Here is a 27,088-nt window from a genome sequence, read left to right as displayed (position 1 = left end):
CAGTGGTCTTAAAATAATTGCAGACACTGACAATCACACATTCAAATACATCCTTGAAAATACATTGAACTGCTTTCTATCTCCACTTGTTCCTATTTTAAACTGTGAAGGCCAACTATACAGTCCTTTTTAACCAAGAATGACAACTGACCCTTGGTACGCATGCTGCAGTGTACACAATAGAACAACTGGGACATACAATTTCAACAGGGTCTTGTTGATTTTACACAGAATTACATTGTTAGCAGTTCATGTCATGGTTTGATCGAATTTAATTGGCTATTTAGCATTACTTTGCATACGCTGGCATAGAAGTGGGACACAGCTCTTGCAGTTCTCACAAGGATTAAGGGACAAAACTCATCCACTCTTGGACACTTATCCTACGGCCATTGAGTTTGAACCGAACTGGAAAGAATGGATTCAGTGTTGTGGTTGGAGGAAGTCTGTATTATGAACAGTAAACAGTAGCTTAACCCAATTTGGACAGCGATGACCCCTGTTTGTGCTTATGGATGGGTATTGATTGGAATACTGTGCAAAGAGTTAAGGCAGGATTTTAAGAAAAGCTGTTGACAAAAACTGTTTAATATACATCTAAAAAAAAAGAGGTCTGGATTAAATTTCAGTTTTTGCCTAATTAATACATGAATAAAAATCTGTCCTCCGTTGTGTAACTTTGCTTGTGGAGCGTCTGCCATTTGCTTGTCTCCATCGAGCTGTTCTTGATTTGCCTGGAATGTTCCACAATGAAGCATTAAAAACTTAACTAGGCCAAGAAACAGGTCAGATCTATGGAGAGGCGTCTCATAAGAATGGTTGTTTTTCTTGGTATATTTAATCAGTAAAAACATCTGTAATGGAATAAATGCAAAACAGGCACGTTTAATGCCATACTGTGGAACATCCCAGGCAAAACAATCACATCTCCATGGAGAAAGCAGGTGGTGGACCCCCTATCAAAAAAAATTACAAAGTGCACCTTTAAGACACAAAAAAATACAATATCCTACTATTTTTAAGAATCTCAAGATGTATGTATTTTATTGTTGTGATTTAATGTTTGATGGTTTTAATACTACTTAAAACTTTGGGCAGTTTCCCTTGTGCATCAATAAAGTAAGTACAATTTCTGTGGGTACTTTTTAATTTTACTTTATTACATTTGAGAGCAGGTTTCTATACTTTCTACTCCACTACTCGATTCTAAGACGCAAAAGAAAAAGTACTTTTCTGTATGGTTTGAGACTTGCTGAAATGAGACTTATTTTAGTATATTTAATTTGAGTTAACGTACCAACTTTGAGCAAAACAAATACACAGCTAGAAAAAATAAGAGATCAACTGAATCACTTCAAATCATTTGATGCTTTAATTGTTCTAAAAATCTCAGCAAAATACTTTTTACTCTTAAAATATATTTTTAAACAGGTACTTGAATAGTTTTGGTTAAGCAGATCTTTTTTCATGAGTATTTCTTGAGTATTATTTTGCCCCTGTATCTGTACTTTTACTTAAGTAACTAAATTTTGTAAAAAATAACAATATTGGAGTGCTGCACTGGATCAAAAACTTGCGCATACAGGTGCTCATCAAATTGGAGGGCTTAAATTCTTGTGGAGTAGAAAAAAGGATGGCAGAGACACTCTGATTTGCGGTGTATTTATTGATAGTCATGCCAATGTATTTCGACTACTTAGTCTTCATCAGGGCTCAAAATGATGTACTTTATTCACCACTGACTGGTCATAGTTGGCAATATATTAAAGTTAAAAACACACCAAAAATGTATAATGTAGTGAGCTTCAAACAACAATTTTCTAACAATAAAAATTGCCGTAAGTTTTTTTTTTCAAACCTGCCTAAAACCTTTGCACGGTAAAGCTGTGTGTATGTGTCAGTCATAGTGCTTCATTAAGACACTGCAAAAAATAAAACATAGAAATATAATAGAGCTGTAACGCATTCTCTTATTACAGGCAGGCGTGGGCAAGCTTAAGCAACATTTTATAGAATTTCTCATAAAACCTTTATACAAAAATCCATTCATATACTTTATCAGACAAAATATTACAAATAGACTTTACTATTTTACATAATGAAGGGCTGAATGTAGCATGTGTTTCTATGTTAGTCACGATGAGTTCATTCTGCAATATAGCGCATCTATCTTTGGCAGTTTATTTACCTATACATTTTAAAAGTGCAATTTCTTAACCTTCATTTAAACAGATCTAAAGCAATAATCATATACTATATTTCTAACTACCTGCATTGACACCCATAGCACTTTGAAAATACAACATCTCTTTCAGCTGGGCAAAATGGCTTTTTGAATAGGCAACTGTGCATTCGTAATCCAGTATACATCTATATCTACAGGTTAGTGTGGCCTGTACATTTGTGTATAGGTTAGAATAATATTTAATCAGCTTTATACAGCATTAAAACACAACTCATGTATTATGTCTATAAATAGGAGCAAAATCTGTGAAAATGAAAATGAGGGACACTGCTTGGAGAAGGAAAGGTCTGTGCTAATCTGTGGGGTTTAGAGTGATGAAAAATACATACTGCTGCCATAGCGATTAACAATGCTAAACAGGTCTTCAAAATGGCGTCTGAAACTGGATAACATAATAACTACAGTCAAAGATATGTAATGACCTAAACTATAAACTACACTTGGGGTATACTCACTACTACTACTACTACTATGCATGTCAGTATACGCTCATAAATACAAATGGTTGTGGCTAGAATGGCATCTGAATTAAACTAAAACCCAAATCGTATATGTATATTTGGAGATGGCAGACATTTTGCTGTGACAGTCAAAAAAGACTGTTTTTTTATTCTACTCTGCACTGTTCAATGTGTGTAATACAAGTTACTAATATACAGTATGTCGTCAAATTTGTATTACAGTTGTAAGCTGATTTATTAGAAATTACTTTGTGAAAAATGGCAGACGTTAACTTTTCTGGTTGAGTGTCCGTCACCTGCTTGTTTCTACAGAGATGTCATTGACCTGCCTGGAATGTTCCACAGTATAACACTAAACAACTTTACATTTATCCAATTACAGACGGTTTTATAGCTCAAAAATACCTAGAAAAACAGGCATTCTGACTGTGAGCAGGGTTGCCTCTCCACAGATGTGACCTGTAACTTGGCCTGGTTTGGTCTCCATGAAGATAGAAAGGTTTACCATACTGTGAAACATTCCAGACAATAAAATAACATCTCCATGGAGAAAAGCATTTGACGGGCCCTCTGCCAGAAAAGTGACACAGTGCACCTTTAACTCCATCCATCCATTTTCTTCCGCTTATCCAGGACCGGGTCGCGGGGGCAGCAGTCTAAGCAGGGACTCAGACTGCTGCCCCCGCACCTTTAACTAAAAAAAAAAAAAAAAAAAAAAAAAAAGATTTCACCATTAAGTGCAATGTCTGCTCAAATTTGTAGAGAAGACTTGCACTCAAATTTAACCAACACTTAAGGATAATGATTATGTAATACAGACTTGTATATTCTCAGCAGTGACCTTCATTAACACCCACACAGATCTTTTTAAACCACAGTTACTTTCAAATGAGCGAAATCTAAAAAGCTGAAATATACAAGGTAAATTAATGTCTTCACTTGGTGCAGAGGAAGCGACGAGGACAAGAGGCTGGCAGTTCAGTTGTGAGTGAATGTACTGCAGTAATGTAGTAACATGTACTGCAAAAAGTAATCTACATGAGGTGATGTACTGGAATGAAACATATTAAGTTTGATTTGTGTAGTTTTGACTAGTTCAGGTTTATTTATTTGAAGGATTTTTAATAATATTTTAATTACTTACAAATTACAGTGAATCCATATATATTTATTTGTCATTTGTAATGTTATTTGTAATGTTTTGTGATTTTGAATTTAAAATAGTGATGGAAACAGTTAAAGGCGCAATAGACAGCAATTTACCTTTCAAATTTTACCTTTAATTCAAGCAAAATGGTCTGCCAATAAAAACATTGGCAGATTTAGTTTCTTATTTCACGCTAAATTATACTGAAAACAACCAAATATGTAATGTAACTAGACTGCTCTTTGATCGAAGCCTGAATCAACAGAACTTGGTGAGGAAATACTCTTTTTACTTAACAGTGGTCAATGTTTGTGTGGTTTATTGCAATAAAATTCAAATTTATGCCATGTCTTGCCATGATAGGTCGAAGGAGGGTCCTGAATCCATTTCTACTGATTTTATATTAAAATCAAAACTACACAAGTCTAGTTTAATATTCAGAAGCCAAATTTGAAAAGGTCCTATATTACACAAAATGAATTCTTGTGAGCTTTGAGTCATGTTATAATGTTGTTACGTCCTCAAAAACACACATACATACATAGTGTTTTGTTTCATTCACGCATGCTTGACTAATCCTTTATTCTTAGTCTCCTCAAAATGCTCTGTTCCACCTTGTGATGTCATGAAGCTGCAGGTTAACAGATGTTTTGTACCTTTAGTTCAGTAAAGATTGCCAAGTCCAGGGTTAAAATTCTCCAAATGATTCTAGTGAAAGTGGAGCACTTCCTGTACCGCATTACATCACGAGGTGCAACAGTGTTTTGTATTTGAGAGATGAACTCAAATAGAACCATATATGCAGGATTTGTGTCTTCTACATGAGTCAATCAAACAAAACAGAACTCTGGGTATGTTTTTGATGAGGAAACAACATTATGACAGAGATCAGAAAATAGTGTAATTTGGAACCTTTAACTCATGTAGATTTCTTTATTTTTACAGTGTGTTGTCTAGTGTCTGATGTTGAAGAACAGACTGGGCACTGCTTTCAGGTCCAACTGCGGCAAAACCCAGAAGCAATAGAGCAGCAGCCACAGCAGCAGCAGAACATATGGCTCCCAGCTGTCCCCGAGCCTGAAACAAAAGGAGATAGAGACAGATTACAATGGGTAAAATGAAGGCAATTTAAAGACGCGCAGTGTTACTTTTCTGGTGCAGGGTGTGTCATCTTCTTGGTAAATTGTTGTATCTTTATATAGCACTTTTCCACTTTCAAGGCACTCAATGCGCTTTACATCAAGAAACCACTCATCCATTCACACACACATTCATAAACTAGTGTACGCAGCCACTAAAAGTGAGGTGAGGTAAGTGTCTTGCCCAAGGACACAACGACAATAATGTTTATGTTGAGAGTGGGAGTCGAACCGCCAACTAACGGATCAGTGGACACTCTACCAACTGAGCTACTGTCGCTATACTGTTCTCGTCTCCATAGATGTATTATTGCGATGACTAGAATGTTCCACAGTATGGCATTACACTCATTTACTTTCATGGAAAAACAGGCGACTCCATCAAGCCAAGTTACAAGTCAGATCTGTGGAGAGATGGCCCCACTCACTGTAAGAATGTTTTTCAAGGTATCAATAAAACATCTATAGTTGAATACATGTAAGATTATCTTAATGACAAACTATGGAACATTCCAGGCAATTAACATTTCCATGACGACAAACAGCTGTTGCTTCCCCCCTAGTTGCACAGTGTACCTGCTGAAATGTAAGGGTGAATAGTATGAACAGACTGAGGGTGTATTTGAAAATGAGCAGATTTTTAACTTGGACAGTGAGTTAAATATTCATGATGTTTTATTTTGGGAGAGGTGTCCTAATTCACCAGAGCATCTTGGCAATCTGTTTTAGACATGAACACCAAAGGTTAGATTTAAAAGGACAATCAAAAAAGTTGAAATTCTAAATATTTGTTTGTTTGTTTTGTTTTAAAGGTCCTATATTACCCCAAATTGACTCTTGTGAGCTTTAAGCCATGTTAATGCCGTTACTTCCTCAAAAACATACCAGGAGTTGTGTTTTTTTTTTCATTCACACATGTTTGGGTAATCCCTGTTTATTAGTCTTACATCTCGAAATCTCAAAATGCTCTGTTCCACCTTGTGATGTCACTTTTCAAGTTAACGTTTACCTTTATTTCAGTGGTGATTAGCAATTCCAGGTCTGAAATTATACAAAATGATTCTAGTTAAGGTGTATAGAGTTTAAAAACACAGTGAAGCACTTCCTGTATCACCACATGACATCACAAGGTGGAGTGTATTCTGTTTGAGAGAAGAATTCAGCCTAAATATGCAGGTATTTTTGTGTTAAACATGTGCAAATGAAAAAAAACACAAGTCCAGGTATATTTTTGATGAGGAAACAACATTATAACATAGTATTATATCAGACAATAGTGTAATATGGGTAGAAATTGTTTGATGGTATTACTACTTTTGTGGGTGGTAGGACACTGGCAGGTATCGAAACCCAAATATTGGTAAATATCGAGACTATCAAGTTAATAGTCAAGTATAAATATATTATTAACTCAAGTTAAAAATATATTTATACTTCAAGCTATTCCTAATAGATTTTATGTAATTGATTTTATGTTATATTGTTCTTAGTGAAATGGGATGTATCAGAAGGTTAAAGTACAGTTATATCAGCCTTGGCATCACAACATTGTAAAAGGTCCAACTCACGTTTACCAAAAGATCAAGTGGCCCAAAAACGGTAAAATTAAAATCAAGACTGAACTAACTCAAAACAGCTTCAAAAATAGAAAGAGTGTATACCCATAATCAGAGATGTGGTCTCTGCTGGCAGCTGATGTAGTGCTCCTCTGATTGTCCTGAGAAAAACAAAACAAATACACAGACTTTTAGCCACAATATTTACCGTAAATTGTTGAAAGAAACTGAAATACAACTTCAAACTGACCGTGTGTTGTGAGGAGCACAGTCCCTTTCTGTGGCGGAGAACTGTAGGGATCTGGTTTCCATCCAGTCCGGTGCTGCAGCTATTAATGTAACTTCTAAAAGGGGAAAAAGATAAATAATTTAGATTTAACTCGGATCAAGGGAAGTACAGGACGAGCTGGCTTATGCACTTTTTTACAAACTCCTGATCAAAGTGCTGAAAATCTGAACAAAAATGTACAAGTAAAAAATATGCATTGAGTCGATATCTGCGGGTAATATTACAATCAATACTTTTCGTACAACTGAATAGCAATTTCACTGTAACTTTGTCACAAAAAATTAACATGTGACCATCATAACAAATAATTGTAAAAGAAAATGTGGTTAAGGGGCCGATATTATTATTAGCTGTTAACTTAAAAACTACTGCTTCATGACATCACAAGGTGGAACAGAGCATTTTGAGCTTTGGAGATATAGACAGACAATGTGTGAATGAAATAAGTAACAGTAAAGGTGTTATATAACTCCATGACATAATTATCTCTTGAATATAAAGTTACAGTTACAGGTGTTTTTTTCAGTGCAGTAAGCTTGACATTTAGTTCAAAATGTCACCACACGAGAGTCGCAATCAAATCACTTTATTTCCAAATAAAGTCAAATTAATCACAGTGTACTTTAGAGCTCTCTCTCATCTTATAAAACCTTTTTATAGAGAAACGGGCTGTACATTTAAGGAGATGTCGGGCGTATTGGAGTGAGAGGCCAGGTCAGGGCAGCTCCCGGTGGGTACAGTATGTTTCTCACAGGACCAGGGAGCAGGGAGGAAGAGAGCTGGAGGGGGAGGAGAAGGAGAAAGACAGAAAGAAAGAGAGAGAAAGAAAGAGAGAGAGATAAGAATAGATTGATACCTCATGGGGTCTGTGGTCTCTCGGGCAGAAGGAGCTGTTCTCAGATCAATGATGTCTTCTTCATTAGACTCAGGTTTAACAGAGACATCACCAAACCAGTCCTGAGGGTCAAAGGTCGGGTCAGGCACTTGAACCTGGGTTTCTGAGGGCATCTAAAAGAGGACAAGAAGATCAATGGTGTAAACAGACCTCACAAAAAGAATGTGGGACACATTATACTGTTGGTGCAAACAGAACATGAATTTGTTTGTTTGGAATTATTTCTGATAATTATTCATGGTAATTCAAAAAATGCCATCATTTTAAGTACTGTATTAGCAAAACACATCAGGTCAGGTAAACATTAGGAAGAAATGAATAAATGAAAACATGCAACATTAATAGTAATTCATACAAAACTAACATATCCTGATAACTAAAGTATATACCAAATATGACTTCTCCAGTGTTTGGACTTTTGTGCACAGTGTAACATTTCTGGTGGAGGGTCACCACCTGCTTGTTTTCATTGAGGTACTTTATCTAGAATGTTCCGCAGTGTGGCATTTAACTTATCTATATCCACTAGAACAACCAGGTGACGAACCCAGGTAAAGTTAGAGATGAGATATGTAGAAAGTGATCCGCTCACAGTAAGTAAATTAAATAAGTTCAATGCTTGTGGAATATTACAGGCAAAGCAATGACATCTCCCAGAAGAAGGTGGGGACTCCACTGGAAAAGTTACATAGTGCACCTTTACTTATTCACTATCCAAGATCAGACTAACTAAAATATCCTGAAATTGGCAGCTTAAGAATCATTTATGTCTTTTCCACTGTTGAAGTTTGATTCACTTTATAAATAACATCTTAGCTGTTCTTCATTCAGAAAAAAAGAATAATACTTTTGTTCTTTTGTCTTGATAGTATTTAAAGAACATAATTAGGGGCAAATGAGACAGTCCAGACGCGTTCAGTGACACACCATTGTTCTTGTGAAAGTCTGCAGGTCTGAGCTGTGAATCTGTAAAACATGAATCTCCTTTGTGTCACTGGACATTGTCACAGACAGAACTGCTGTATTCAAACTGTGAATCTGGATCTGTCAAAAGAACTGTCTGTACTAATCACTGTGTGTGATTATGGTTCAGCAGACATTAGACATCCTTTCATTTTCCAAGACATGACATGACATTTCTGGTCTAGTGTCTTCATTTATTTTTACATTTTTCCTTATGTGGAAAATCAAATCAAAACATCTGCTCCTTGGTGCACAGTAATTGACATAGACACACCAAACTGATAAAGGTTTAGAAATTTAATATGAATTTATCTAGCTCATTTTAATTGCTAAAAATACAATCACATCTGTGTGCAGCTGGTCTCCACAGAGATAGATAAGAATATAATATCTGAACGTTCCACAGAATGACAAGTTACATATTGCACCTTTAAAATGTGATATACATTTACAAGTACAAGTTATTCTTGGCTCACAGGGTCATATTTTAAGTAAGTTAGAAAGTGAGTTTTCTTTACTGCCATCAGACCGTCGCTATGTAGTTCCCTATTCTAAAACAAACAGTCTTTTATTCCTACTGCTGTTTGCCTTTCAATTTCAATTCTGTGATAATGTAAACGCAACAGCCTTCTATAGCTTGCTATTTATTGACCCCATGAGCTCCCTTTTGTTCCGAATAACAGCACTGTGTTTTATGTTTGGTTGTGTTTTTTACTGCTCAAACTAACTGCCCCCTGTTGGGATTAATAAACTCGTCTGAAACAGAAATTACCTGCGCCGTTTCAGTCTTCCCGTGTTCCCCGCTCCAGTATTCGTCTGGCTGGGTGAAAGTCTGTTCCTCTGATGGGTCCTGAGAGGCTGGGGCAGGCTGCAAGGGCGATACACTCAAAACAGAAGGCCAGCTTTGGACATCCTCCGTTGGTTCTAAATATGGGGGCACGTCTTTGTCAGGATAGAACAAGTCCATAGGCTCTAGATCCACAAGCTCCTCTTTATAATCTTTATACAAATCGCTTCCAGGCGTATTGGCAGAGTCATTAGTTATAGAAACAGCACTGCCATTGGACGTAAGTGTACCCATTGATATTTCTTGTGTGTTTGATTCTCCAGATGCAGAAATGGTGTTGCGAAGTTCTCCTGGTTGATCACTAACCAATATGACCATCTCTGGCTCATCTGATTGCAAATTTGAACAAGCCAATTCATTTTTAGCAACATTTTGAGAAACTACATCTTCGATTATCTCCACATATTCTTCCACAATCTCAAATTCTTCATTCAAATTTTCACGTTTAAAATCTGAAGTCTCCTCTGACGCTATCAAGTCTATGTTCTCAGTTATGAAACAAGACGCGATCACGCCGTGGTTTTCAAATTCGTTTTCAGCACTAGCTTCGGGCTCCTTAATTTCTGAGTCACTTCCGAAATTTTCCTCTAAATCTGACCCTGACAGACACTGGTCATCTGGTTCGCTAGAAATTGAAATAAGTGGTATTGTCATGCTCGCTATAGGTGCCAAATTCGGGGTAGATTCCTGGCTGGTGCTCGGTGCATTTTCAGCGTCATCGCAAAGTTCTAAATCATCTTTAAAATCACTTGGCGGCTCAACATGTTCCACAATTTCAGAACTTTCAACACTTGCATCATCTTGCTTAACCTCTTCTATACCTTCCGAATCCAATTTGGGGCGTTCATTTTGGGCTACTTGGGAGTTGCTTTTCACTTCAGTGTCATTTTCAACATTTGACTGCCCATTTTCTCCATCAACATCAAATGCAGTTGCTTTGACTTCCATTTTAACTTCTGTGACACTTATAGTCTGTTCCTCTGTTTCTGGCTGCTTTACTGAATCAATAACTTTTCCATCATTGTCAAGCCCATTTGACTCACTTGCTTTTTCAGTCTCGCCAACTTTTCTGTCAATCTGTGCTATCTCTTCATTGTGATCTAACTGTTCCAATTTTACTCCCTGGCTCTCATTTCCTGTTTCTTTCACCCCTTCTTTTTGCTTCATCTCTTGTACGTCAACCCTTTCTTGCGCACTTTCTAAGGAACTTAACGAACAAATTCCTTCGTCGATGTACGATTCTTGCTGCTCGTCCGAAAGTCGATCTTCGCTCGGCGCCAGTCCCTCATCGCTATTCGTAATCTCCACCGGCGTAGCGCGGTAAATATCCCACGCGGTTCCACTATCAAACAAAGAACCATCGCTGTGGATTTCGGAAAACTTCTCTGGCGTAACATTGTATTCGCTTTCCATCCAGGAATCCGGCGAGCTTACAGCCGAATCTCCGATTACCGATTCAGGTAAGGCGGAATCAGTCGGGGAATTGCTATCGCGTAGTTCGGAACATTGCAATTCCGAGCTGCTTATTTCCGAGTTGCTTAGTTCTTCAATTGTGTCTTTTTGGGGTTCACTCACAACGTTGCTAGAGCCGTCTTCGATTTTGTCTTCAGTTTTATCTTCTGTTTTGCTGTCACTTTTCTCTTCTACATTCGAGGAGTTGGATAAAAACTCTTCTGTAGACCAGGATCGCGTAGCAGCTTGTCTGAACGGTGGCGATACAATGCCTCTATCTTCGGATACAGAAGAGATCAAAATTTTGGGAGGGGGCGCGGAGCTGTCCTTTTGAAACATATAGGACCTCTCCCGTACTCTCCCTCCCCTATTCCTGAAGTGGTCTGCATCAGTTTCTCTGAAGTTCAGTCTCCCCATTGAGATGCTGCGTTCGATCACTTGGAGAGGCTCTTCAGGCTAAGAGAGACAAAGAAAGAAAACAGAAAAATACAGTTGAAAATACAAGGGCTTTTTCAAATGAAGCTAGTAGGTGGATATGAGTCATGCTCGCGTTTTTACTACTCCTACCTCCTCGATGCCGGGAAAGTGCTCCAGGAATTGAGACACGTACATTATAATGGACTGCTCATCTGGCGTGTTCAAAGTCACATCTAGACAGACAAAAGGCATTTTATTTACAAAGTGCATTGTGTAACCTTTATGGCGGAGGCTCTGTCAAATGCTTTTCTCTATGGATATGTTATTGCTTTGTCTGAAAGGTTTCACAGGATGGCATTAAACCTTTCTATCATCATGGAGACCAAACCAGGCCCAAGTTAAAGGTCGGATCTGTGAAGAAGCAACCCCACTCACAGTCAGAAAGCCTGTTTTTCTAGGTAATTTTGAACTATAAAACCACATGTAATTGAATAAATGCAAGGTAATCTGTTTAATGTCATACTGTGGAACATTCCAAGCAGAGCAATGACATATCCATAGAAACAAGCTGGCGATGGACCCCCAAACAAATTGTTACAAAGATACAAAAAAATAGCAAATCCATGGATACAAGCAAGTGGCTGAACCGATTAATAGAACTCCAAACAATTCTCACTAATTGATCATTTGCAGTGACATCATGCTGGGGGTGTTCTGCGTTTATCTCTAATGGTGAAATGTTTAGCAGTTACCATGGTGACACAATGTACACATTAGCGACCAGTCAAAAAAGTTTTTAAGATAGTCTGAAAACTTGAGAAAAAATATAAAAGTGATTTAAATAGCACTTTTTCAGGAGCCTGTGATTAACACAAGCTTTTTTTTAGTTATAGTTTCAGTTTCAGCTTCTTTGTGGTAAGATTGTGTTAAAAAAAAGCTCAGATTATAGTCTTAATAAAGCCTCAGACAGAGTAGAGTCTACAGTTAGCATCACACCCCAAGGGAATGTTGATGACGTGAGCTGCAAAGTATTAAATGCGTACTTTAATATCTCTCATTCTACTACAAATCGGGACCTGACGCTCAAAGCTTTTCATTTATATTTTTACCCCTGAGCAAAGATCACGAATCTAATATTTTGATCCGGGCAATGCAAACGATTACTGCGGATTCACACCTCATAAAGTCCTAATTATTTCTCCGGGCTAAATCCAATAGTGATTATGCAGAAATGACTCCACCAATGAGACTGCATAAAAAATTAAACCCCATTCAGATGTTACTGATGTAGCAGCAGATATCGTACCCTCTGGCTCCAGGAGTCTCGGGATGCCCAGGCTGTAGTGAGCTATCCGGAAAGCATCCTCCAGATTCTCCCTGGGCGTTCGGAGCAGGGCCTTCCTCATGTCCACCAAACTGGAGTCTATGGATTTAATCACAGCCAGGAAGGCCAGACCACTAGTCCAACTCTTACCAAAGTCCTGTACAGCCACTCCATACCTGAGAAAATAAAGACATATTTTATAAGAGGGTCTATCAGGTAATAGCTTGGTCAGAGTATGTGGTGATGGGTGGAGCAGGGTTAAAAAAAAATCTTGGAAGCTAAAGTTGAAACTAGATACCCCTTTGGACAAGTATCAGTACTGAAAACAAAAATTACATAAATAAAAACTTACATCTTTCCTGAATAGTTTTACAGTGGTCATAATCTACATCCATATGGTCATAATGGAGCTCTTTGATAAAGGCACCGTTATAGTAAAAATACAGAAAAAACAAGACACTCTGTGGGGTGTTTTGTCCCCTTGATGAAGGCTAGTAAGCTGGAACATGTTGGGGCTCAGTTCTATTCAGACATGCCATAATAAATAAAGGCATTTTAACTTATAAGATTGGCTTTGTTTGTTTCTATATTTAAACTACCCTCATGTGTTGAATATTCCATTATAAAATAGAACATTTTAGAGAACAGTCTAAAAATTGTGAACAGCACCAATAACCATTCACACAAGTGTCTTGCACAAGGACACAACAACATAATGCACTTTTGGCTACTGGGGTTGAATTCCAATCTTCCGGCTATAACTGCTTTAACTGCTCTCCCTGTGTCCTCAACATACAGTATTATAACGCTGGTATAATTCTTACTTTTCTTTCTCCATTTGTTTATCTGTTGACCAGATTTAAAATATGATTTGTTTCTGTTTTGAATCTATCACCATAAGTGCTAAATTGCTCCTTCTAAGCTGTTAAAACTTCAAATCCAAGATTTTTTCAGTAGCTTCAATGTGCTGCCACTGAAGTTTACACACTAATAAATTCCTCTTGAGGAATAAAATATGAAGTTTCTGAAGTTTAACATTATAAATTGGGCTCCTTTTGGTGAACACAGCCTCGGTCGTTTAAGTATTCGAGTCCACACTCACTTGCGCGTCCGCCTCTGCACCCACTGCAGTAGTTTCTTGATGGCTTTGCTGTGCTCGCGCATTGGGTGAGCAGGGGGCTGCCTCTCCTCTGAGGGGGTGCTCGAGGACGTGTCCGAGTCTGAGCTGTTGGGAAGAGACGACAGGCTGGAACAGGACGGGAACTGGCTCCTGATGTTTCCAGTCAGTTCCTTAATCTGAGGAAACATCATGTGATCAGAGATGAATAGTACAAACAACACATACTGTATACCTGATATATCAATATACAATCAACCATTTATATGCAGCCTAAACTTAACAATGCACTATGCATTTTTGGCTGATGAAAATTGCAGCACTTGTTCGTCTCCAAAAAACATGCTATTTCTCTGTCTGAAATATTCCACTTTATGGCATTACACGATTTTCATTGAGAAAAGGAAGTGACACAACTGGGCTAGGTTACAGGTCAGATCTGTGGTGCAGCATCTCTGCTCACAGTAAGAATGCAAGAATGTGTTTTTCAAGTTTTAAGTTTGCCAAAGACAATTTAATAATAAATTTTCTCTTTGATGTCCGTCACCTGCTTGTCTCCAAGGAGAAACTGTTATCTTGCCTGGAATGTTCCACAGAATGGGATTAAAATTATTTTAAAAATCTATATAAAATGATAAACTTCTTCAATGCATTCTTGAGCAATAAAACACTGCAAATGAGTTACAGTGTGTGAATGAAATGTGAGATGAAAGTGGTCATGGTTTATCTTGTTGAACATAAGATCTCCAAGGAGTTGACCCACATCAGAAATATTATACCGCACCGTTCAAGATAACTTTTTAAAGTCATTTTACACTCAACTGTGATTGGATAAGTTTATGTCCAGTGCTTCTTGCCTTTTCAAAGTTCATTCATGCGTGTCTTAATATGTGTAGCAGCGCAGAGATAGTAACAAAAAGGCTGATGCTACAAAATCAATACAGCCTACTAGTACCAGCCCTGGGCCTAATTTGGGATGAAAACCAATCTATTCCATTATAAATTGCTGTGGAGAGGTCTTAGCTTGAAGCAGTGAACCATATGAGGAATTACATCAATTACCCAATACACTGTGCTTTGATGTGAATGAAACACACATTCTGAGAATTAGATACTTTCTCTAATACTTGACCTCATTTGGCCTGATAAGAAAACACTGCAAAAATGTCTACATCTAGTCTTGGTTAAATTACTTCAATTTCCGAAAATGAACGTGGATTTTGACTGGATTTAAAGGTCCCATATTACGGTATTATTTTTTTTATCTATGTTATGATGTTTTTTCGTGTTTCCTCATCAAAAACATAATTGTGTTTTGTTTCATTCACACATGTTTATCACACAAACCCTGCACCCCCGAGTTGTTCTCTCAAACAGAATAATTTTGATAATTTCAGACCTGGAATTGCCTATTTCTGCTGAACTGGTAAGGTAAAAGGTAGCTGTTAACTGGAAAATTACTCCTTCATGACATCACAAAGGAGAACAGCATTATGAGCTTTGAAGATGTAGACAGACTAATAATAAAGGATTATTTCAGCATGTGTGAATGAAGCAAAAAACAACTCCAGGTATGTTTTTGAGGACATTATAAAATGACTTAAATCTTAAAGAGTCAATTTTGTGTAATATACGTCATATATATAAAACAAGCCATGTCAGAAGCCTAATCAAGCCCATCAACTAAATAAATTTAACAACTCAAAATTACTCAATAAAATATCTTGAACTGTATTAATTTTAAAGTAATTTTTTGCAGTGCAGTGCAGACACTTCCTCCGAGCTCACAGAGAGGATTAGAGGAGAAGGCTGAAGTTAAAGTCGGATGAAAAGAGCGTTTGGAAAATGCGATTTACCTGGAAGAAGAGGATGATGTTCCAGATGAGGCCAAGGATGATGGAGGCGTTTCCGTCGGCAACGTCAGCCGCATCGATGCTCACCAGTTTCACCTGAACACAAAAACACAGACATTTATTAAAGGTGCATTGTGTAACTTTTCTGGTGGAGGGTCTGTCAAATGCTATTCAAAGTGGAGATGTTATTGCTTTGTCTGGAATGTTTTAGAGAATATATTAAACCTTTCTATCTTCATGGAAACCAAATCGGACCAAGTGACAGGTCAGATCTGTGGAGAGGCGACCCACTCACAGTCAGAATACCTGTTATGTAAGGTATTTTTGAGCTATAAAACCACCTGTAACTGAAAAAACTGTAAGGTTGAGCTGTTCAATGTCATACAGTGGAACATTCCAGGCAGAGCAATGGCATATCCGTAGACAGAGGCAGGTGATGGACCCCCAACCAAAAAGTTACATAGTGCACCTTTAAGCAAAACGCTGTAAGATTAGAGGTTTATCTCACATTCAAAAGGTCTGATTAGAATACAATGAGGCCTTTTGTGCTTTCCTTGTGTCTGTTTTGGCAGTTTTAGTAAGTCCAAGGCTAGTGCTATTTCAGTCTTGGTTAAATCCCGGGTTTAGACTTGGTTTGTAATCCTTGTCTTATGTCCAGAATTATCCAATCAAGTTTAAAAATCGTAAATCGTAAATCGTAAATCGTAAATGACGTGCAGGTAATACGGCGACTCTGCTAATCCTATTTGGATATTCCAGCTTCCCCTTCAACTTTAAACATGCAAAGTAAGCTAATCCTCCAGATAGTCAATTTGGGTTAATTAGGTATTTAGTATAATGTTATAGTCTATATGCCCTCTGTGTGTGTATGTGTGTGTGTGTGTGTGTGTGTGTGAGGGGAGAAGGGTCCCTGGGTACAGCATTATCGCCTGCTGCTCCTTATAGGTTGTCCCAGTGGCATTTCAAATGGAAAGGACAAATCTATTTTTGCCTGGGACTACATGGCTTATATGAACCACAAAACACGACAAACTAGTTTTTCAAGTTCATTTTGGATTATGGAAAAAGAACTCATTTTTGGAAATACTGCATAACTCCCACCATTACAGAATCCCCTCCCTTCTAACAAAATGATGACTGCAGAATATTTCAAGCAGCAAGTCATTAGTCTGTCTCATAAAGTTAATGCCAGAAATGTCATTGATAAAAAGCCTTAAAGGGACAGTTCGGAATTTTGGACATAGGACCTCATTTCCTAGTGAGCAAGAGAGTTAGAGACGTGTGGAGACGCTTTTTTCAAAATTCTATCCAGTCCTTGTATTTGTAGAGGTCACTGGTGCTAGGCTAGTGCATGTCAATGGTCATAGTTATCCTGCCTTACCCACTCCACAAAACACCTGAACGCCAGACTGTCAATGTGAACGTCTGTGCTGATAGAATAATTTTAGAAGTAAAACCAAACTTGGATTTGAAGGATTTCTGTCTGAGCAGCAGCAGTGAGTTGTACTTCTTGATAGAAAACTTGGCAGCGGCGGATTGATATATGAGAAAATAGTCCCTCAACATGCGACGATTCATGTGATGCAAGGTTAGTTTTATTTCAAACATTATTCTGTCAATACAGACATTTACATCGACAGTCTGGTGTAATAATAGATTTGCTTCGGGTGTTTTGTGGAGTGGGTAAGACTGTTTTTAGTGGCATTAATGGCCATTGACATGTGCTAGTCTAGCACCAGTGACCTCTGCAAATACAAGAACTGGATTGAATTTTTTTTAAAGTGTCTCCACACATCTCCAACTCTCTGGCTAACTAGGAAATGAGGCCCTATGTCCAAAATTCCAAACTGTCCCTTTAAAGATCGTGTATTACACCAACTGCATTCATGTGAGCTTTAAACCGTGTTAGAATGTTGTTACCTCATTAAAAACATACCTGGAGTTGTGTTTTGTTCCATTCACACATGCTTGAGTAAGCCTTTATTATTAGTCTGTCTACATCTCCAAAGCTCAGAGTGCTCTGTTCCACCTTATGATGTCATGAAGTGGAAGTCAGCTAACTTTTATCTTTTGTTCAGTACAGATTTGCAATTCCAGGGCTGAAATTATCCAAGTGATTCTAGTGAAGGTGATTGGAGTTTAAAACACAGTGGAGCACTTCCTGTAACACCACATGACATCACAAGGTGGAAGAGAGAAGAGCTCAGCCTAAATGTGCAGGGTTTTTGTGTTAAAACAAAACACAACTCCATGTTTATGACAATGAAACAACATTATAACATAGCTACTAGTATATCAGACAATATTGCAATATGGGCCTTCTAAGCAAAAATAGAAATAGTTGATGATATTTTTACATTGTTGGGTGGAGGCAAACATGCAGGTATGAAAACCCAAATATTAGTAAATATCAAGACTGTTAAAAAGTTGTATTACCACATGACATCACAAGGTGGAACAGAGTGTTTTCAGTTTGAGTGAAGGGTTTGTGCAGGGTTTGTGTGTTAATGTGTAAATGAAACAAAACACAACTCACACTATTTTTTGATAAGAAAACATCATTATAACAGTGACAGTTTTGCTGTCATGGTAATGCAGAGAACCCATGAGTTATTTTTACAGTCAGAACATGGCTGCTGGAACTACGTGTCTCTTCCTGTAGGTTGCCATGGTGATGATTACACTAGCCTTATTTATTCCCCTTCAACAGTAGCCATTCAGGTGTCACTAACTTTTATGTATTTACTCACATTTCTCTCCTCCAGGAATGACAGGACCTTGGCGATGTTGTTGAGTCGGAAAATTCGATGGGAGGACTTTTTGAATCCATGCAGCTGCAACACAAATTTACAAGCACATTTACGAGCTGAGCAACCTTATAAATTATGTTGCTAGAAATAATAAAATTCAATCATCCAAATTATAAAAAATCGTACCAGTTTGCAGCCGGAGAGCTCCTCCAGCAGAGCCATGAGGATGTGTCCATCTTGAATGTCCCGGAAGAGATCTTGGACTTCAATTGGAGGATTACACTAAAATACAGGAAGAACAATGATAAAGCTTTGAGAATTATTTCCAAATTCCATCCAGTATTTCTTTTATACACTGAGATATTTTTTTTATTATTTCACTTTTGTGATTAAGTATTGTTCCATTGTTTTGACAGCAGATTAGTGACAAAGATAAATAAAAGACCATTCTTACACAATTTAAAATAAAACGCTTTAAACTGGATGGACAGATAGTACATAACACACTTATTTTAACCTCAAGAGCTGTTTTATAGCCGATAATTTGAGATAAAGACAAATTGTGCTCAAACACATAGAAAAAAATCGGGTACAAAGTTCATATTTGTCCAGTATAGCAATATTTCCAGTATTGATACTTGTTCAAACTAGTATTTTTTGACACTTTGGACATTTAACTTTTTAGTATTTCTTGTATTTGATTAGTATATTTTTGGTGCACTGTGTAACTTTTTGGTTGGGGGTCCATCACGTGCTTGTTTCTATGGGTACGCCACTGATCTGCCTTGAATGTTTCACAGTATGACATTAAACAGATCTACCTTGCATTTATTCAGTTACAGGTGGTTTTATAGCTCAAAAATACCTAGAAAAACAGGCATTCTGACTGTGAGCGGGGTTGCCCCTCCACAGATCTGACCTGTCACTTGGTCTGGTTTGGTCACCATGAAGATAGAAAGGTTTAATACCATACTACGAAACATTCCAGACAAAGTGATAAATAACACCTGCACGGAGAAAAGCATTTGACGGACAATCCACCAGAAAAGCTACACACATACACTACCGGTCAACAGTTTTAGAACACCAAACTTTTTCTAGTTTTTTACCAAAACATATTCTAAACTTTTGATTCAAGAAAGTGTCCACTTTTCGCAGTTGAACAGCTGGACACACTCGTGGCTCGTTCTTTTTACAACAGAAATCAAATATTCTTCAGAAAGTTCTTCCCAAGTCTGGTGCAGAAGTTCTCATAAATGTGAGGCACTTGTAGGTTGCTTCACTCTTCTGTCCAGTTCATCCCAAACCAGCTCGATGGGGTTTAAGTCTGCAGACTGTGCAGGACACTCCATGTTTTCAAGTTTACCATCTTGTTCTTTTTTCCTGAGGTAGTTCTGGCAGAGCTTGGACTTGTGTTTTGTAATCTCTCTTTTTTCTTTTTTTTTTTTTTTTTACCTCTGGCTGTTCAGTTCTTACCTTTGTACCATTTCAAGCTCTTCATTGGACTTGCACGACTTGAATTACAATAAATAACTGGAAATATTATGGTGTTCTAAAACTTTTGTTCTAAAACTTGTGTATGTTGAAATACCAACGTAAGTCTCAATAAAATTAGCTACTTTTCTATCCTTTTGTTTACCCAAACTGCCCCATTTTTCCCACGCAACCACCATGCACAGCCCAACTTTAATATTATTATTATTAAGTGAGCATCTAAAAATACATTTTAACAGATCCTCTTCATACACCGGTGCTGTGGGCTGTCACTGCTGATCAAACTACCTGTCAGGGCATTGACCGCTATTATCCCCCGTCAGACTGTAATAACCCTAATGCCGGGGCAAACAGCTCCCATATATCATCTGCAGAACTGTTTGAGGGAGACACTGGCAGCTCATTTACATGTCAAACACAGGGAAGGACAAGAGGAGATTAAGGCACTATGAAGTTATTGGTTATTTCACTATAGACGTAATAATTGGTACTTATTGAGTTCTGGCTTTGTTTCCAGGTTGAGTCCAGGTTGAGTCCAGGTTGGGTCCAGGTTGGGTCCAGGTTGAGTCCAGGTTGGGTCCAGGTTGGGTCCAGGTTGGGTCCAGGTTGAGTCCAGGTTGGGTCCAGGTTGGGTCCAGGTCCAGGTTGGGTCCAGGTTGGGTCCAGGTTGGGTCCAGGTTTGGTATAGGTGCAGATGTACGGGTTTATTATATTTTTAGTTCAGACGTAATCCAGATTGAGTCTTGTGTTAGTCTTTGGTCCAGGTTTAGTCCAGGTTTAGTCCAGGTTTAGTCCAGGTTTAGTCCAGGTTTAGTCCAGGTTTTAGTCCAGGTTTAGTCCAGGTTTAGTCCAGGTTTAGTCCAGGTTGAGTCCAGATTTATTCCAGATTTAGTGCAGGCTTAGTCCAGGTTTAGTTTAGGGTTAGTCCAGGGTTAGTATAGGTATGGATGTATGGGTTTATTATATTTTTAGTCTTGTGTTAGTCTTTGGTCCAGTTTTACTCCAGTTTTAGTCCAATTTTAGTCCAGTTTTAGTCCAGTTTTAGTCCAGTTTTAGTCCAGTTTAGTCCAGGTTTAGTCCAGGTTTAGTCCAGGTTTAGTATAGGTGCAGATAGGTATGGCTTTATTATATTTTATTTCATGTGTAATCCAGGGTTAGTCCTGTCTTGGTTTAGTCCAGGTTTGCAGGAGTCAGTGTTTCTTTTTAGGGTTATAATTAAGTTAAATGAAATCCTGGTTTAGTCCATCCATGGTACAAGATCAATCCTATTTGGTATAGGTGAAAATTTAGTCTTGGTTTATGTCTGTCTTATATTAAGTTCAGTGCTCCTTTGGTTTTGTCTGGTAATCTGTAGTTCTTGAATTTTCCATCATTAAAACTGACCCTTAAGATCCCATAAACTGTAAACAGGAATATGTTATGTTTTGTACAAAGAAAAGCAGTTCCTTCTTCTTCTGTAAGTATTTAATCTCTAAAATCAAGGAGAGGTGAGAAGCTTGTCCAAACATGATTTAAAACAGTGTCAGTCAGTGTGTGAGATAAGAAAGGCTTAAAGTTCCCATCACTAAACAAACGTCTGATTGTCAATTACTGGGTCAGCGCTTTGAAATTGGGCCAAAATGTACGAGCGGAGAGAAGACAAGCTGGTATTGTGTGAAGCTAAACAAAAGCCTTATCTCACCCATGTCTCCACAACTCACGCCAAATAAACAAACATGATGTCAGTTTAAAAAGAACCGGTTTAGACAGATATGAAAGATTCTTTTGATATCTACAAGTGATGGAAGAATACTCAATTTTGGTAAAGTGAAAGTACAGTTACAGGAGCAAAAAATAAAAGTATCACATGGATAAAACTGCTGTTCTACTATAAAATTGTACTTTAAAGGTGTCGTGTGTAATTTTTTCGTGCTTGTTTCTATGGGTATGTCATTGCTCTGCCTGGAATGTTCCACAGTATAACTTTAAAACAGATTTACCAAACATTTATGAAATTACAGGAGGTTTTATAGCTCAAAAATACCTAGAAAAACAGGGATTCTGACTGTGAGCGGCGTTGCCTCTCCACAGATCTGGCCTGTGACTTGGTCTGGTTTGGTGTCCATGAAAATAGAAAGATTTAATGCAATACTGCGTAACATTCCAGACAAAGCAATAACATCTCCAAGGAGAAAAGCATTAGTGATAAAGGTAAATAAAAGGCCATTCTTACACGATTTAAGGGCACGGAATCAGATTTTTACTGTCTTAAAAACTAAATTAGTTCATTAGTTCACAGAATTAGTTCATTTAAAACAGTGGTCCACATTTATTGCTCACTTAAGTTGTGCATTTTAAGTTTATAAGTGCTTTTCACAACCAGAAGAAAGTTTTATAGCTAATAACCACAACAATAACAACAACAACAACAGCAGCATTCTAAAGCACACTTCCTGATTATCGGACAATAAAATGCTTTAAATCTGGATGGACAGATAGAACATAGAGCACTTATTTTGACCTCAAGAGATGTTTATAGCCTGTAATCTGAGATAAAGACAAATTTTGCTTAAACACATAGAAATAAATCAGGTACAGGCTCTTAAAATTCAAATTTGTCCAGTATGACATTATTTCCAGTATTGATACTTATTCAAATGAGTATGTTTTGACATTTTAGTTTTTATTATTTATTGAGTATTTGAATAGTATATTTTTGGTGCATTATGTAACTTTTTGGTTGGAGGTCCATCACCTGCTTGTTTCTATGGATACGTCACTGATCTGCCTGGAATGTTCCACAGTATGACATGAAACAGCTCTACCTTACATTTATTCCATTACAGGTGGTTTTATAGCTCAAAAATACCTAGAAAAACAGACATTCAATAACATCCCCAAGGAGAAAAGCATTTGACAGACCCTCCACCATTGAAGGAGCACAAAATGTCACTGTTTGTTCGGTTTAAATTATATAGTTTGTATTGTTATATTCCTTAATTATAATACATGCAAAATAAGCAGAGCTGGCGACTCACTGGCTCAGCAAAAATAAATGTTCCTGGGGCCTATACTCAGTCACTCAACCATGGGTAGTAATTAAAAAGCATCGCAAAGCACAATAGTAGTTTTCAAAAGTTATTTTCATCCTACACATTTTTTTTTTAAGTCCAAATAAGTCATAATAATAGTATGGGAAACTAAGATAAAATGCAGTCACCTTGTAGATTATTGTGTTTAATTGAAGAACTATATACTCCAAAGTTGTTCATTTGTTTTTGTTTTTTTATTCTAGTATTAGAACTAGAGGATTAATCATATATTTGCTATATTTGCTATTATATTTTCCATATTTACTGATAAAGTCATTATATTTGAAAACATTGTGGTTTAAAGGGACAGTCCAGAATTTTGGACATAGGGCCTCATTTCCTAGTGAGCCAGAGTGTTGGAGACGTGTGGAGACACTTTTTAAAATATTCCATCCAGTCCTTTTTTTTGCAGAGGTCGCTGGTGAATCGTCACATGTTGTCACAGGGACTACTTTCTCATATATCAGTCCGCTGCTGCCAAGCTTTCTATCAGGAAGTACAACTCACTGCTGCTGCTCAGACATAAATCCTTCAAATGCAAGGTCGGTTTTACTTCTAAAATTATTCTATTGACACAGACATTTACATTGACAGTCTGGCGTTATATTTGTTTTGCGGAGTGGGTAAGACTGTTTTTAGTGGCAGGCCAACTATGGCCATTGACATGCACTAGCCTAGCACCAGCGACCTCTGCAAGGACCTTGGACCTCTTTGGTCCAAGTTAAATTAAATATATATTACACAAAACAGACTCGTGAGCTTTAAACCATATTAGACTGCAGTTACCTCCTCAAAAACACACATGAAGTTATGTTTTGTTTCATTCACGCGTGTTTGCGTAACCCTTTATTATTATTCGACCTTGTGATGTCATGTAGTGGTAGTTTTCAAGTTAACAGTTATCATTTGTTCAGAAGAAACTGGAAATTCCAGGGTTGAAATCACCCAAATGATTCTGTTTGAGAGAAGAACTCAGCCTAAACATGCAGGGTTTGTGTGTTAAACATGTGAGAATGAAACAAAACACTCCATGTACGTTTTAGATGAGGAAACATTATAACAGATCAGAAAATGGTGTATTATGGGCCCTTTAAGCCCTGTGTTTCTTGATGTGCCCTGATGTATTGTAATCCTCTAATACACTTGAATGCAATACAAATAACACAGTCTCTATAACTGTGTCTTCTACTGTAAATTCAAGCCTTTCTATTTGATTTTGCTGTTAAACTTTAATTAATTTTACATGTACTTGGAGATTTGGGGCACCACAAAGATGTGTAGTAATGACTCCATAAAAATCATTATAACAGCATGAACCAGTACTCGGTCTGCAGGAGGGATGGAAGAAAGGAGAGGAAAGGAGGAGAGGGGAAGAAGAGTAGAAGAGGACAGGGAAGAAGAGAGCAGAGGTGAGAAAGAAAAGGAGAGGAAGAAAGAGGAGAGAAGGAGGAAGAGGAGAAGGAGCAGGGGAGGAGGACAGGAGGAAGTGAAGAGAGAGGGATGAGGATAGGAGGGCAGGTGGAAGAACAGGGAAGAGGAGGAAAAGAGGATGGGAAGATAGGAGGACAGAGGAGGAAATGAGAAGGAGAGGGGGAGGAAAGAGGAGCGAAGGAGGAGAAAAGTATAGAAATTAGTAAAGGCGGAGGATGAGGAGGAAGAGAAGAGGAGAGAAGGGGAGGAGTGAAAGAGGAGGAGCAGGAATGAGGAGGGGAGGAAGAGAAGGAGCCCACCATTCTTTCTCTTCCTCCACTGGGCATGAGGAAAGTCCTGGTTTAGTCCTGGTTTAGTCCTGGTTTAGTCCTGGTTTAGGCCTGGTTTAGGCCTGGTTTAGTCCTGGTTTAGGCCTGGTTTAGCCCTGGTTTAGCCCTGGTTTAGCCCTGGTTTAGCCCTGGTTTAGTCTGTGTTCATTCCTCATTTAGTCCTGATTTAGCCCTGGTTTATTCCTCATTAAATCCTTGTTCGGTTTGAGTTTAGCCCTGGTTTAGTCCTTGTTCATTCCTCATTTAGTCCTAGTTTAGTCTTGGTTTAGTCCTTGTTTGTCCTTGTTTAGTCCTGGTTTAGCCCAAGTTTAGTCCTGGTTTAGCCCTGGTTTAGCCCTGGTTTAGCCCTGGTTTATTCCTCGTTTAGTCCTTGTTCAGTTCTATTTTAGCCCTGGTTTTAGTCCTGGTTTAGCCCCGGTTTAGTCCTCATTTAGCCCTGGTTTAGTCCTTGTTCATTCCTCATTTAGTCCTGGTTTAGTCCTGGTTTAGTCCTGGTTTAACCCCCGGTTTAGTCCTCGTTTAGGAGAAAAGCATAGGAAGGGAGGAAAGGCAGAGGATGAGGAGGAAGAGAATCGGAGAGACGGAGAGGAAGAGTGAAAGAGGAGGAGTAGGAGTGAGGAGGGGAGGAAGAGAAGGAGCCCACCGTTCCTTCTCTTCCTCCCTTGGGCATGAGGGAAGAGGAGGAAGAACAGAGCGGAGTGGAGGAGGGGGTCCGCTCAGTCCCAGCAGTGGTCACATGCTCCCTGTTTCTCTGGATGGTGCAAAGAGGCTAAAGCACCACACAGGGACATATACAACAGTTACACCTCCTCCAGTGTCTCTTTAGATTAGCACTTTACGCTCTCATCAAAATTTGATGTTGCCACGGCGAGTCCACAAAGCCCATCTATTATTCACACTACACTGCAAAAATACCTGTAATTCAAAATATTAATAGATTTCATTTTAGTTTTTCATTAGAACTTTGAAAAAAAATATCGCAAATTACAAATGCATTCAAAAAAGCATAACTGAAAAAAGTAAGATGCAAAAAAAAAAAAAAAAGGTGCACTTTGTAACATGTTTTTGGTGGAGGTTGTTTGTCTCTGGAGATGTTAGAAGATATTATTACTTTGCCTGGAATGTTTCACAGTATGGCACTAAATTTGTAAATAACCTATAGTATAATTTGTCTTGGTTAAAATCTCTTGTGACATTTTTAATTATTATTTTTATATTGCACTATTTTCTGTTGTTAACTTTTAATTTACATGTTTATGTATAGCGCTTTTATTTTGAAGGGTTTATTTTTGTTGAATTACCTTGACAACGAGAAGGGAAAAACATTATATAGAGCATATATTTTTTGGTATTTTCTTATCAAGATGAATGTGAAATAATAATCAAACTTGCGTTGAGTTTTGTATATGCGTATTTACACTTTTACACATTTTGTATTCCTTTTAGCTCTTACAGCAGATTGGAGGATTTATTGCCATTAAATCTAAAAATCACCAGTTCAGTCATCAGTCTTCATTCAGAAGGATATGCTACAAAATGTGTCTTGTATATGGAGACAAACTGGTAACCACAATGTTAAAAACACTCAAACACTCAGGTAAGGACATTACACCTTCACCTCCAGAGACAAGCAGAAGGGGGACTGTCCACTAGAAAAGTTACACAGTGTACCCTTAACACCAGAAGGAAATAACAAACAAACCACAATAATGCTAAAACTAAACTAGATTTGTAACTATGATAACAACATAGTAAGCAAATTTGTTGTAATTCAATATATTTATAAAGCTAATTTACAGGTTCAGTCCTGGTTCAGTCCTGGTTCAGCCCTGGTTCAGCCCTGGTTCAGCCCTGGTTCAGCCCTGGTTCAGCCCTGGTTAGTCCTGGGTTAGTCCTGGGTTAGTCCTGGGTTAGTCCTGGTTAGTCCTGGGTAGTCCTGTTAGTTCTTGTGTTTAGTGCATGTTTAGTGCATGTTTAGTCCATGTTTAGTCCATGTTTAGTCCATGTTTAGTCCATGTTTAGTCCATGTTTAGTCCATGTTTAGTCCATGTTTAGTCCATGTTTAGTCCATGTTTAGTCCATGTTTAGTCCATGTTTAGTCCATGTTTAGTCCATGTTTAGTCCATGTTTAGTCCATGTTTCAGTCCATGTTCAGTCCATGTTCAGTCCATGTTCAGTCCTTGTTCAGTCCTTGTTCAGTCCATGTTCAGTTGTTCAGTCCATGTTCAGTCCATGTTCAGTCCAGGTTCAGTCCAGGTTTAGCCCTGGTTTAGTCCTGGTTTAGCCCTGGTTTTAGTCCTGGTTTTAG

At 38.0% G+C, this 27,088-nt stretch overlaps 1 protein-coding gene across 1 annotated transcript in view; it reads right to left on the bottom strand.

Annotated features, from left to right (window-relative positions):
• Positions 1-4,662: 4,662 nt before the first annotated feature.
• The window catches only part of clmna (calmin a), a 57,049-nt gene continuing 34,623 nt past the window's right edge, over positions 4,663-27,088 (bottom strand). The window contains exons 3-13 of the mRNA XM_055155387.1: positions 18,642-18,737; positions 18,456-18,539; positions 15,709-15,801; positions 13,838-14,031; positions 12,718-12,911; positions 11,562-11,644; positions 9,468-11,450; positions 7,694-7,845; positions 6,799-6,892; positions 6,654-6,709; positions 4,663-4,930 (exon numbers count right to left, since the gene is read on the bottom strand). Of these exons, the coding sequence (XP_055011362.1) occupies positions 4,807-4,930; positions 6,654-6,709; positions 6,799-6,892; positions 7,694-7,845; positions 9,468-11,450; positions 11,562-11,644; positions 12,718-12,911; positions 13,838-14,031; positions 15,709-15,801; positions 18,456-18,539; positions 18,642-18,737 (3,153 nt within the window). The 3' untranslated portion in view covers positions 4,663-4,806. The remainder of the gene's footprint in view (positions 4,931-6,653; positions 6,710-6,798; positions 6,893-7,693; positions 7,846-9,467; positions 11,451-11,561; positions 11,645-12,717; positions 12,912-13,837; positions 14,032-15,708; positions 15,802-18,455; positions 18,540-18,641; positions 18,738-27,088) is intronic.

Source organism: Boleophthalmus pectinirostris, unplaced genomic scaffold, assembly GCF_026225935.1.
Source record: "Boleophthalmus pectinirostris isolate CB_2022bp ecotype Guang Dong unplaced genomic scaffold, ASM2622593v1 HiC_scaffold_10, whole genome shotgun sequence".
Classification (NCBI taxonomy): Eukaryota; Metazoa; Chordata; class Actinopteri; order Gobiiformes; family Gobiidae; genus Boleophthalmus; species Boleophthalmus pectinirostris.
Note: the sequence above shows the minus strand (reverse complement) of the source record. Positions and strands in the feature narration are given on the sequence as shown.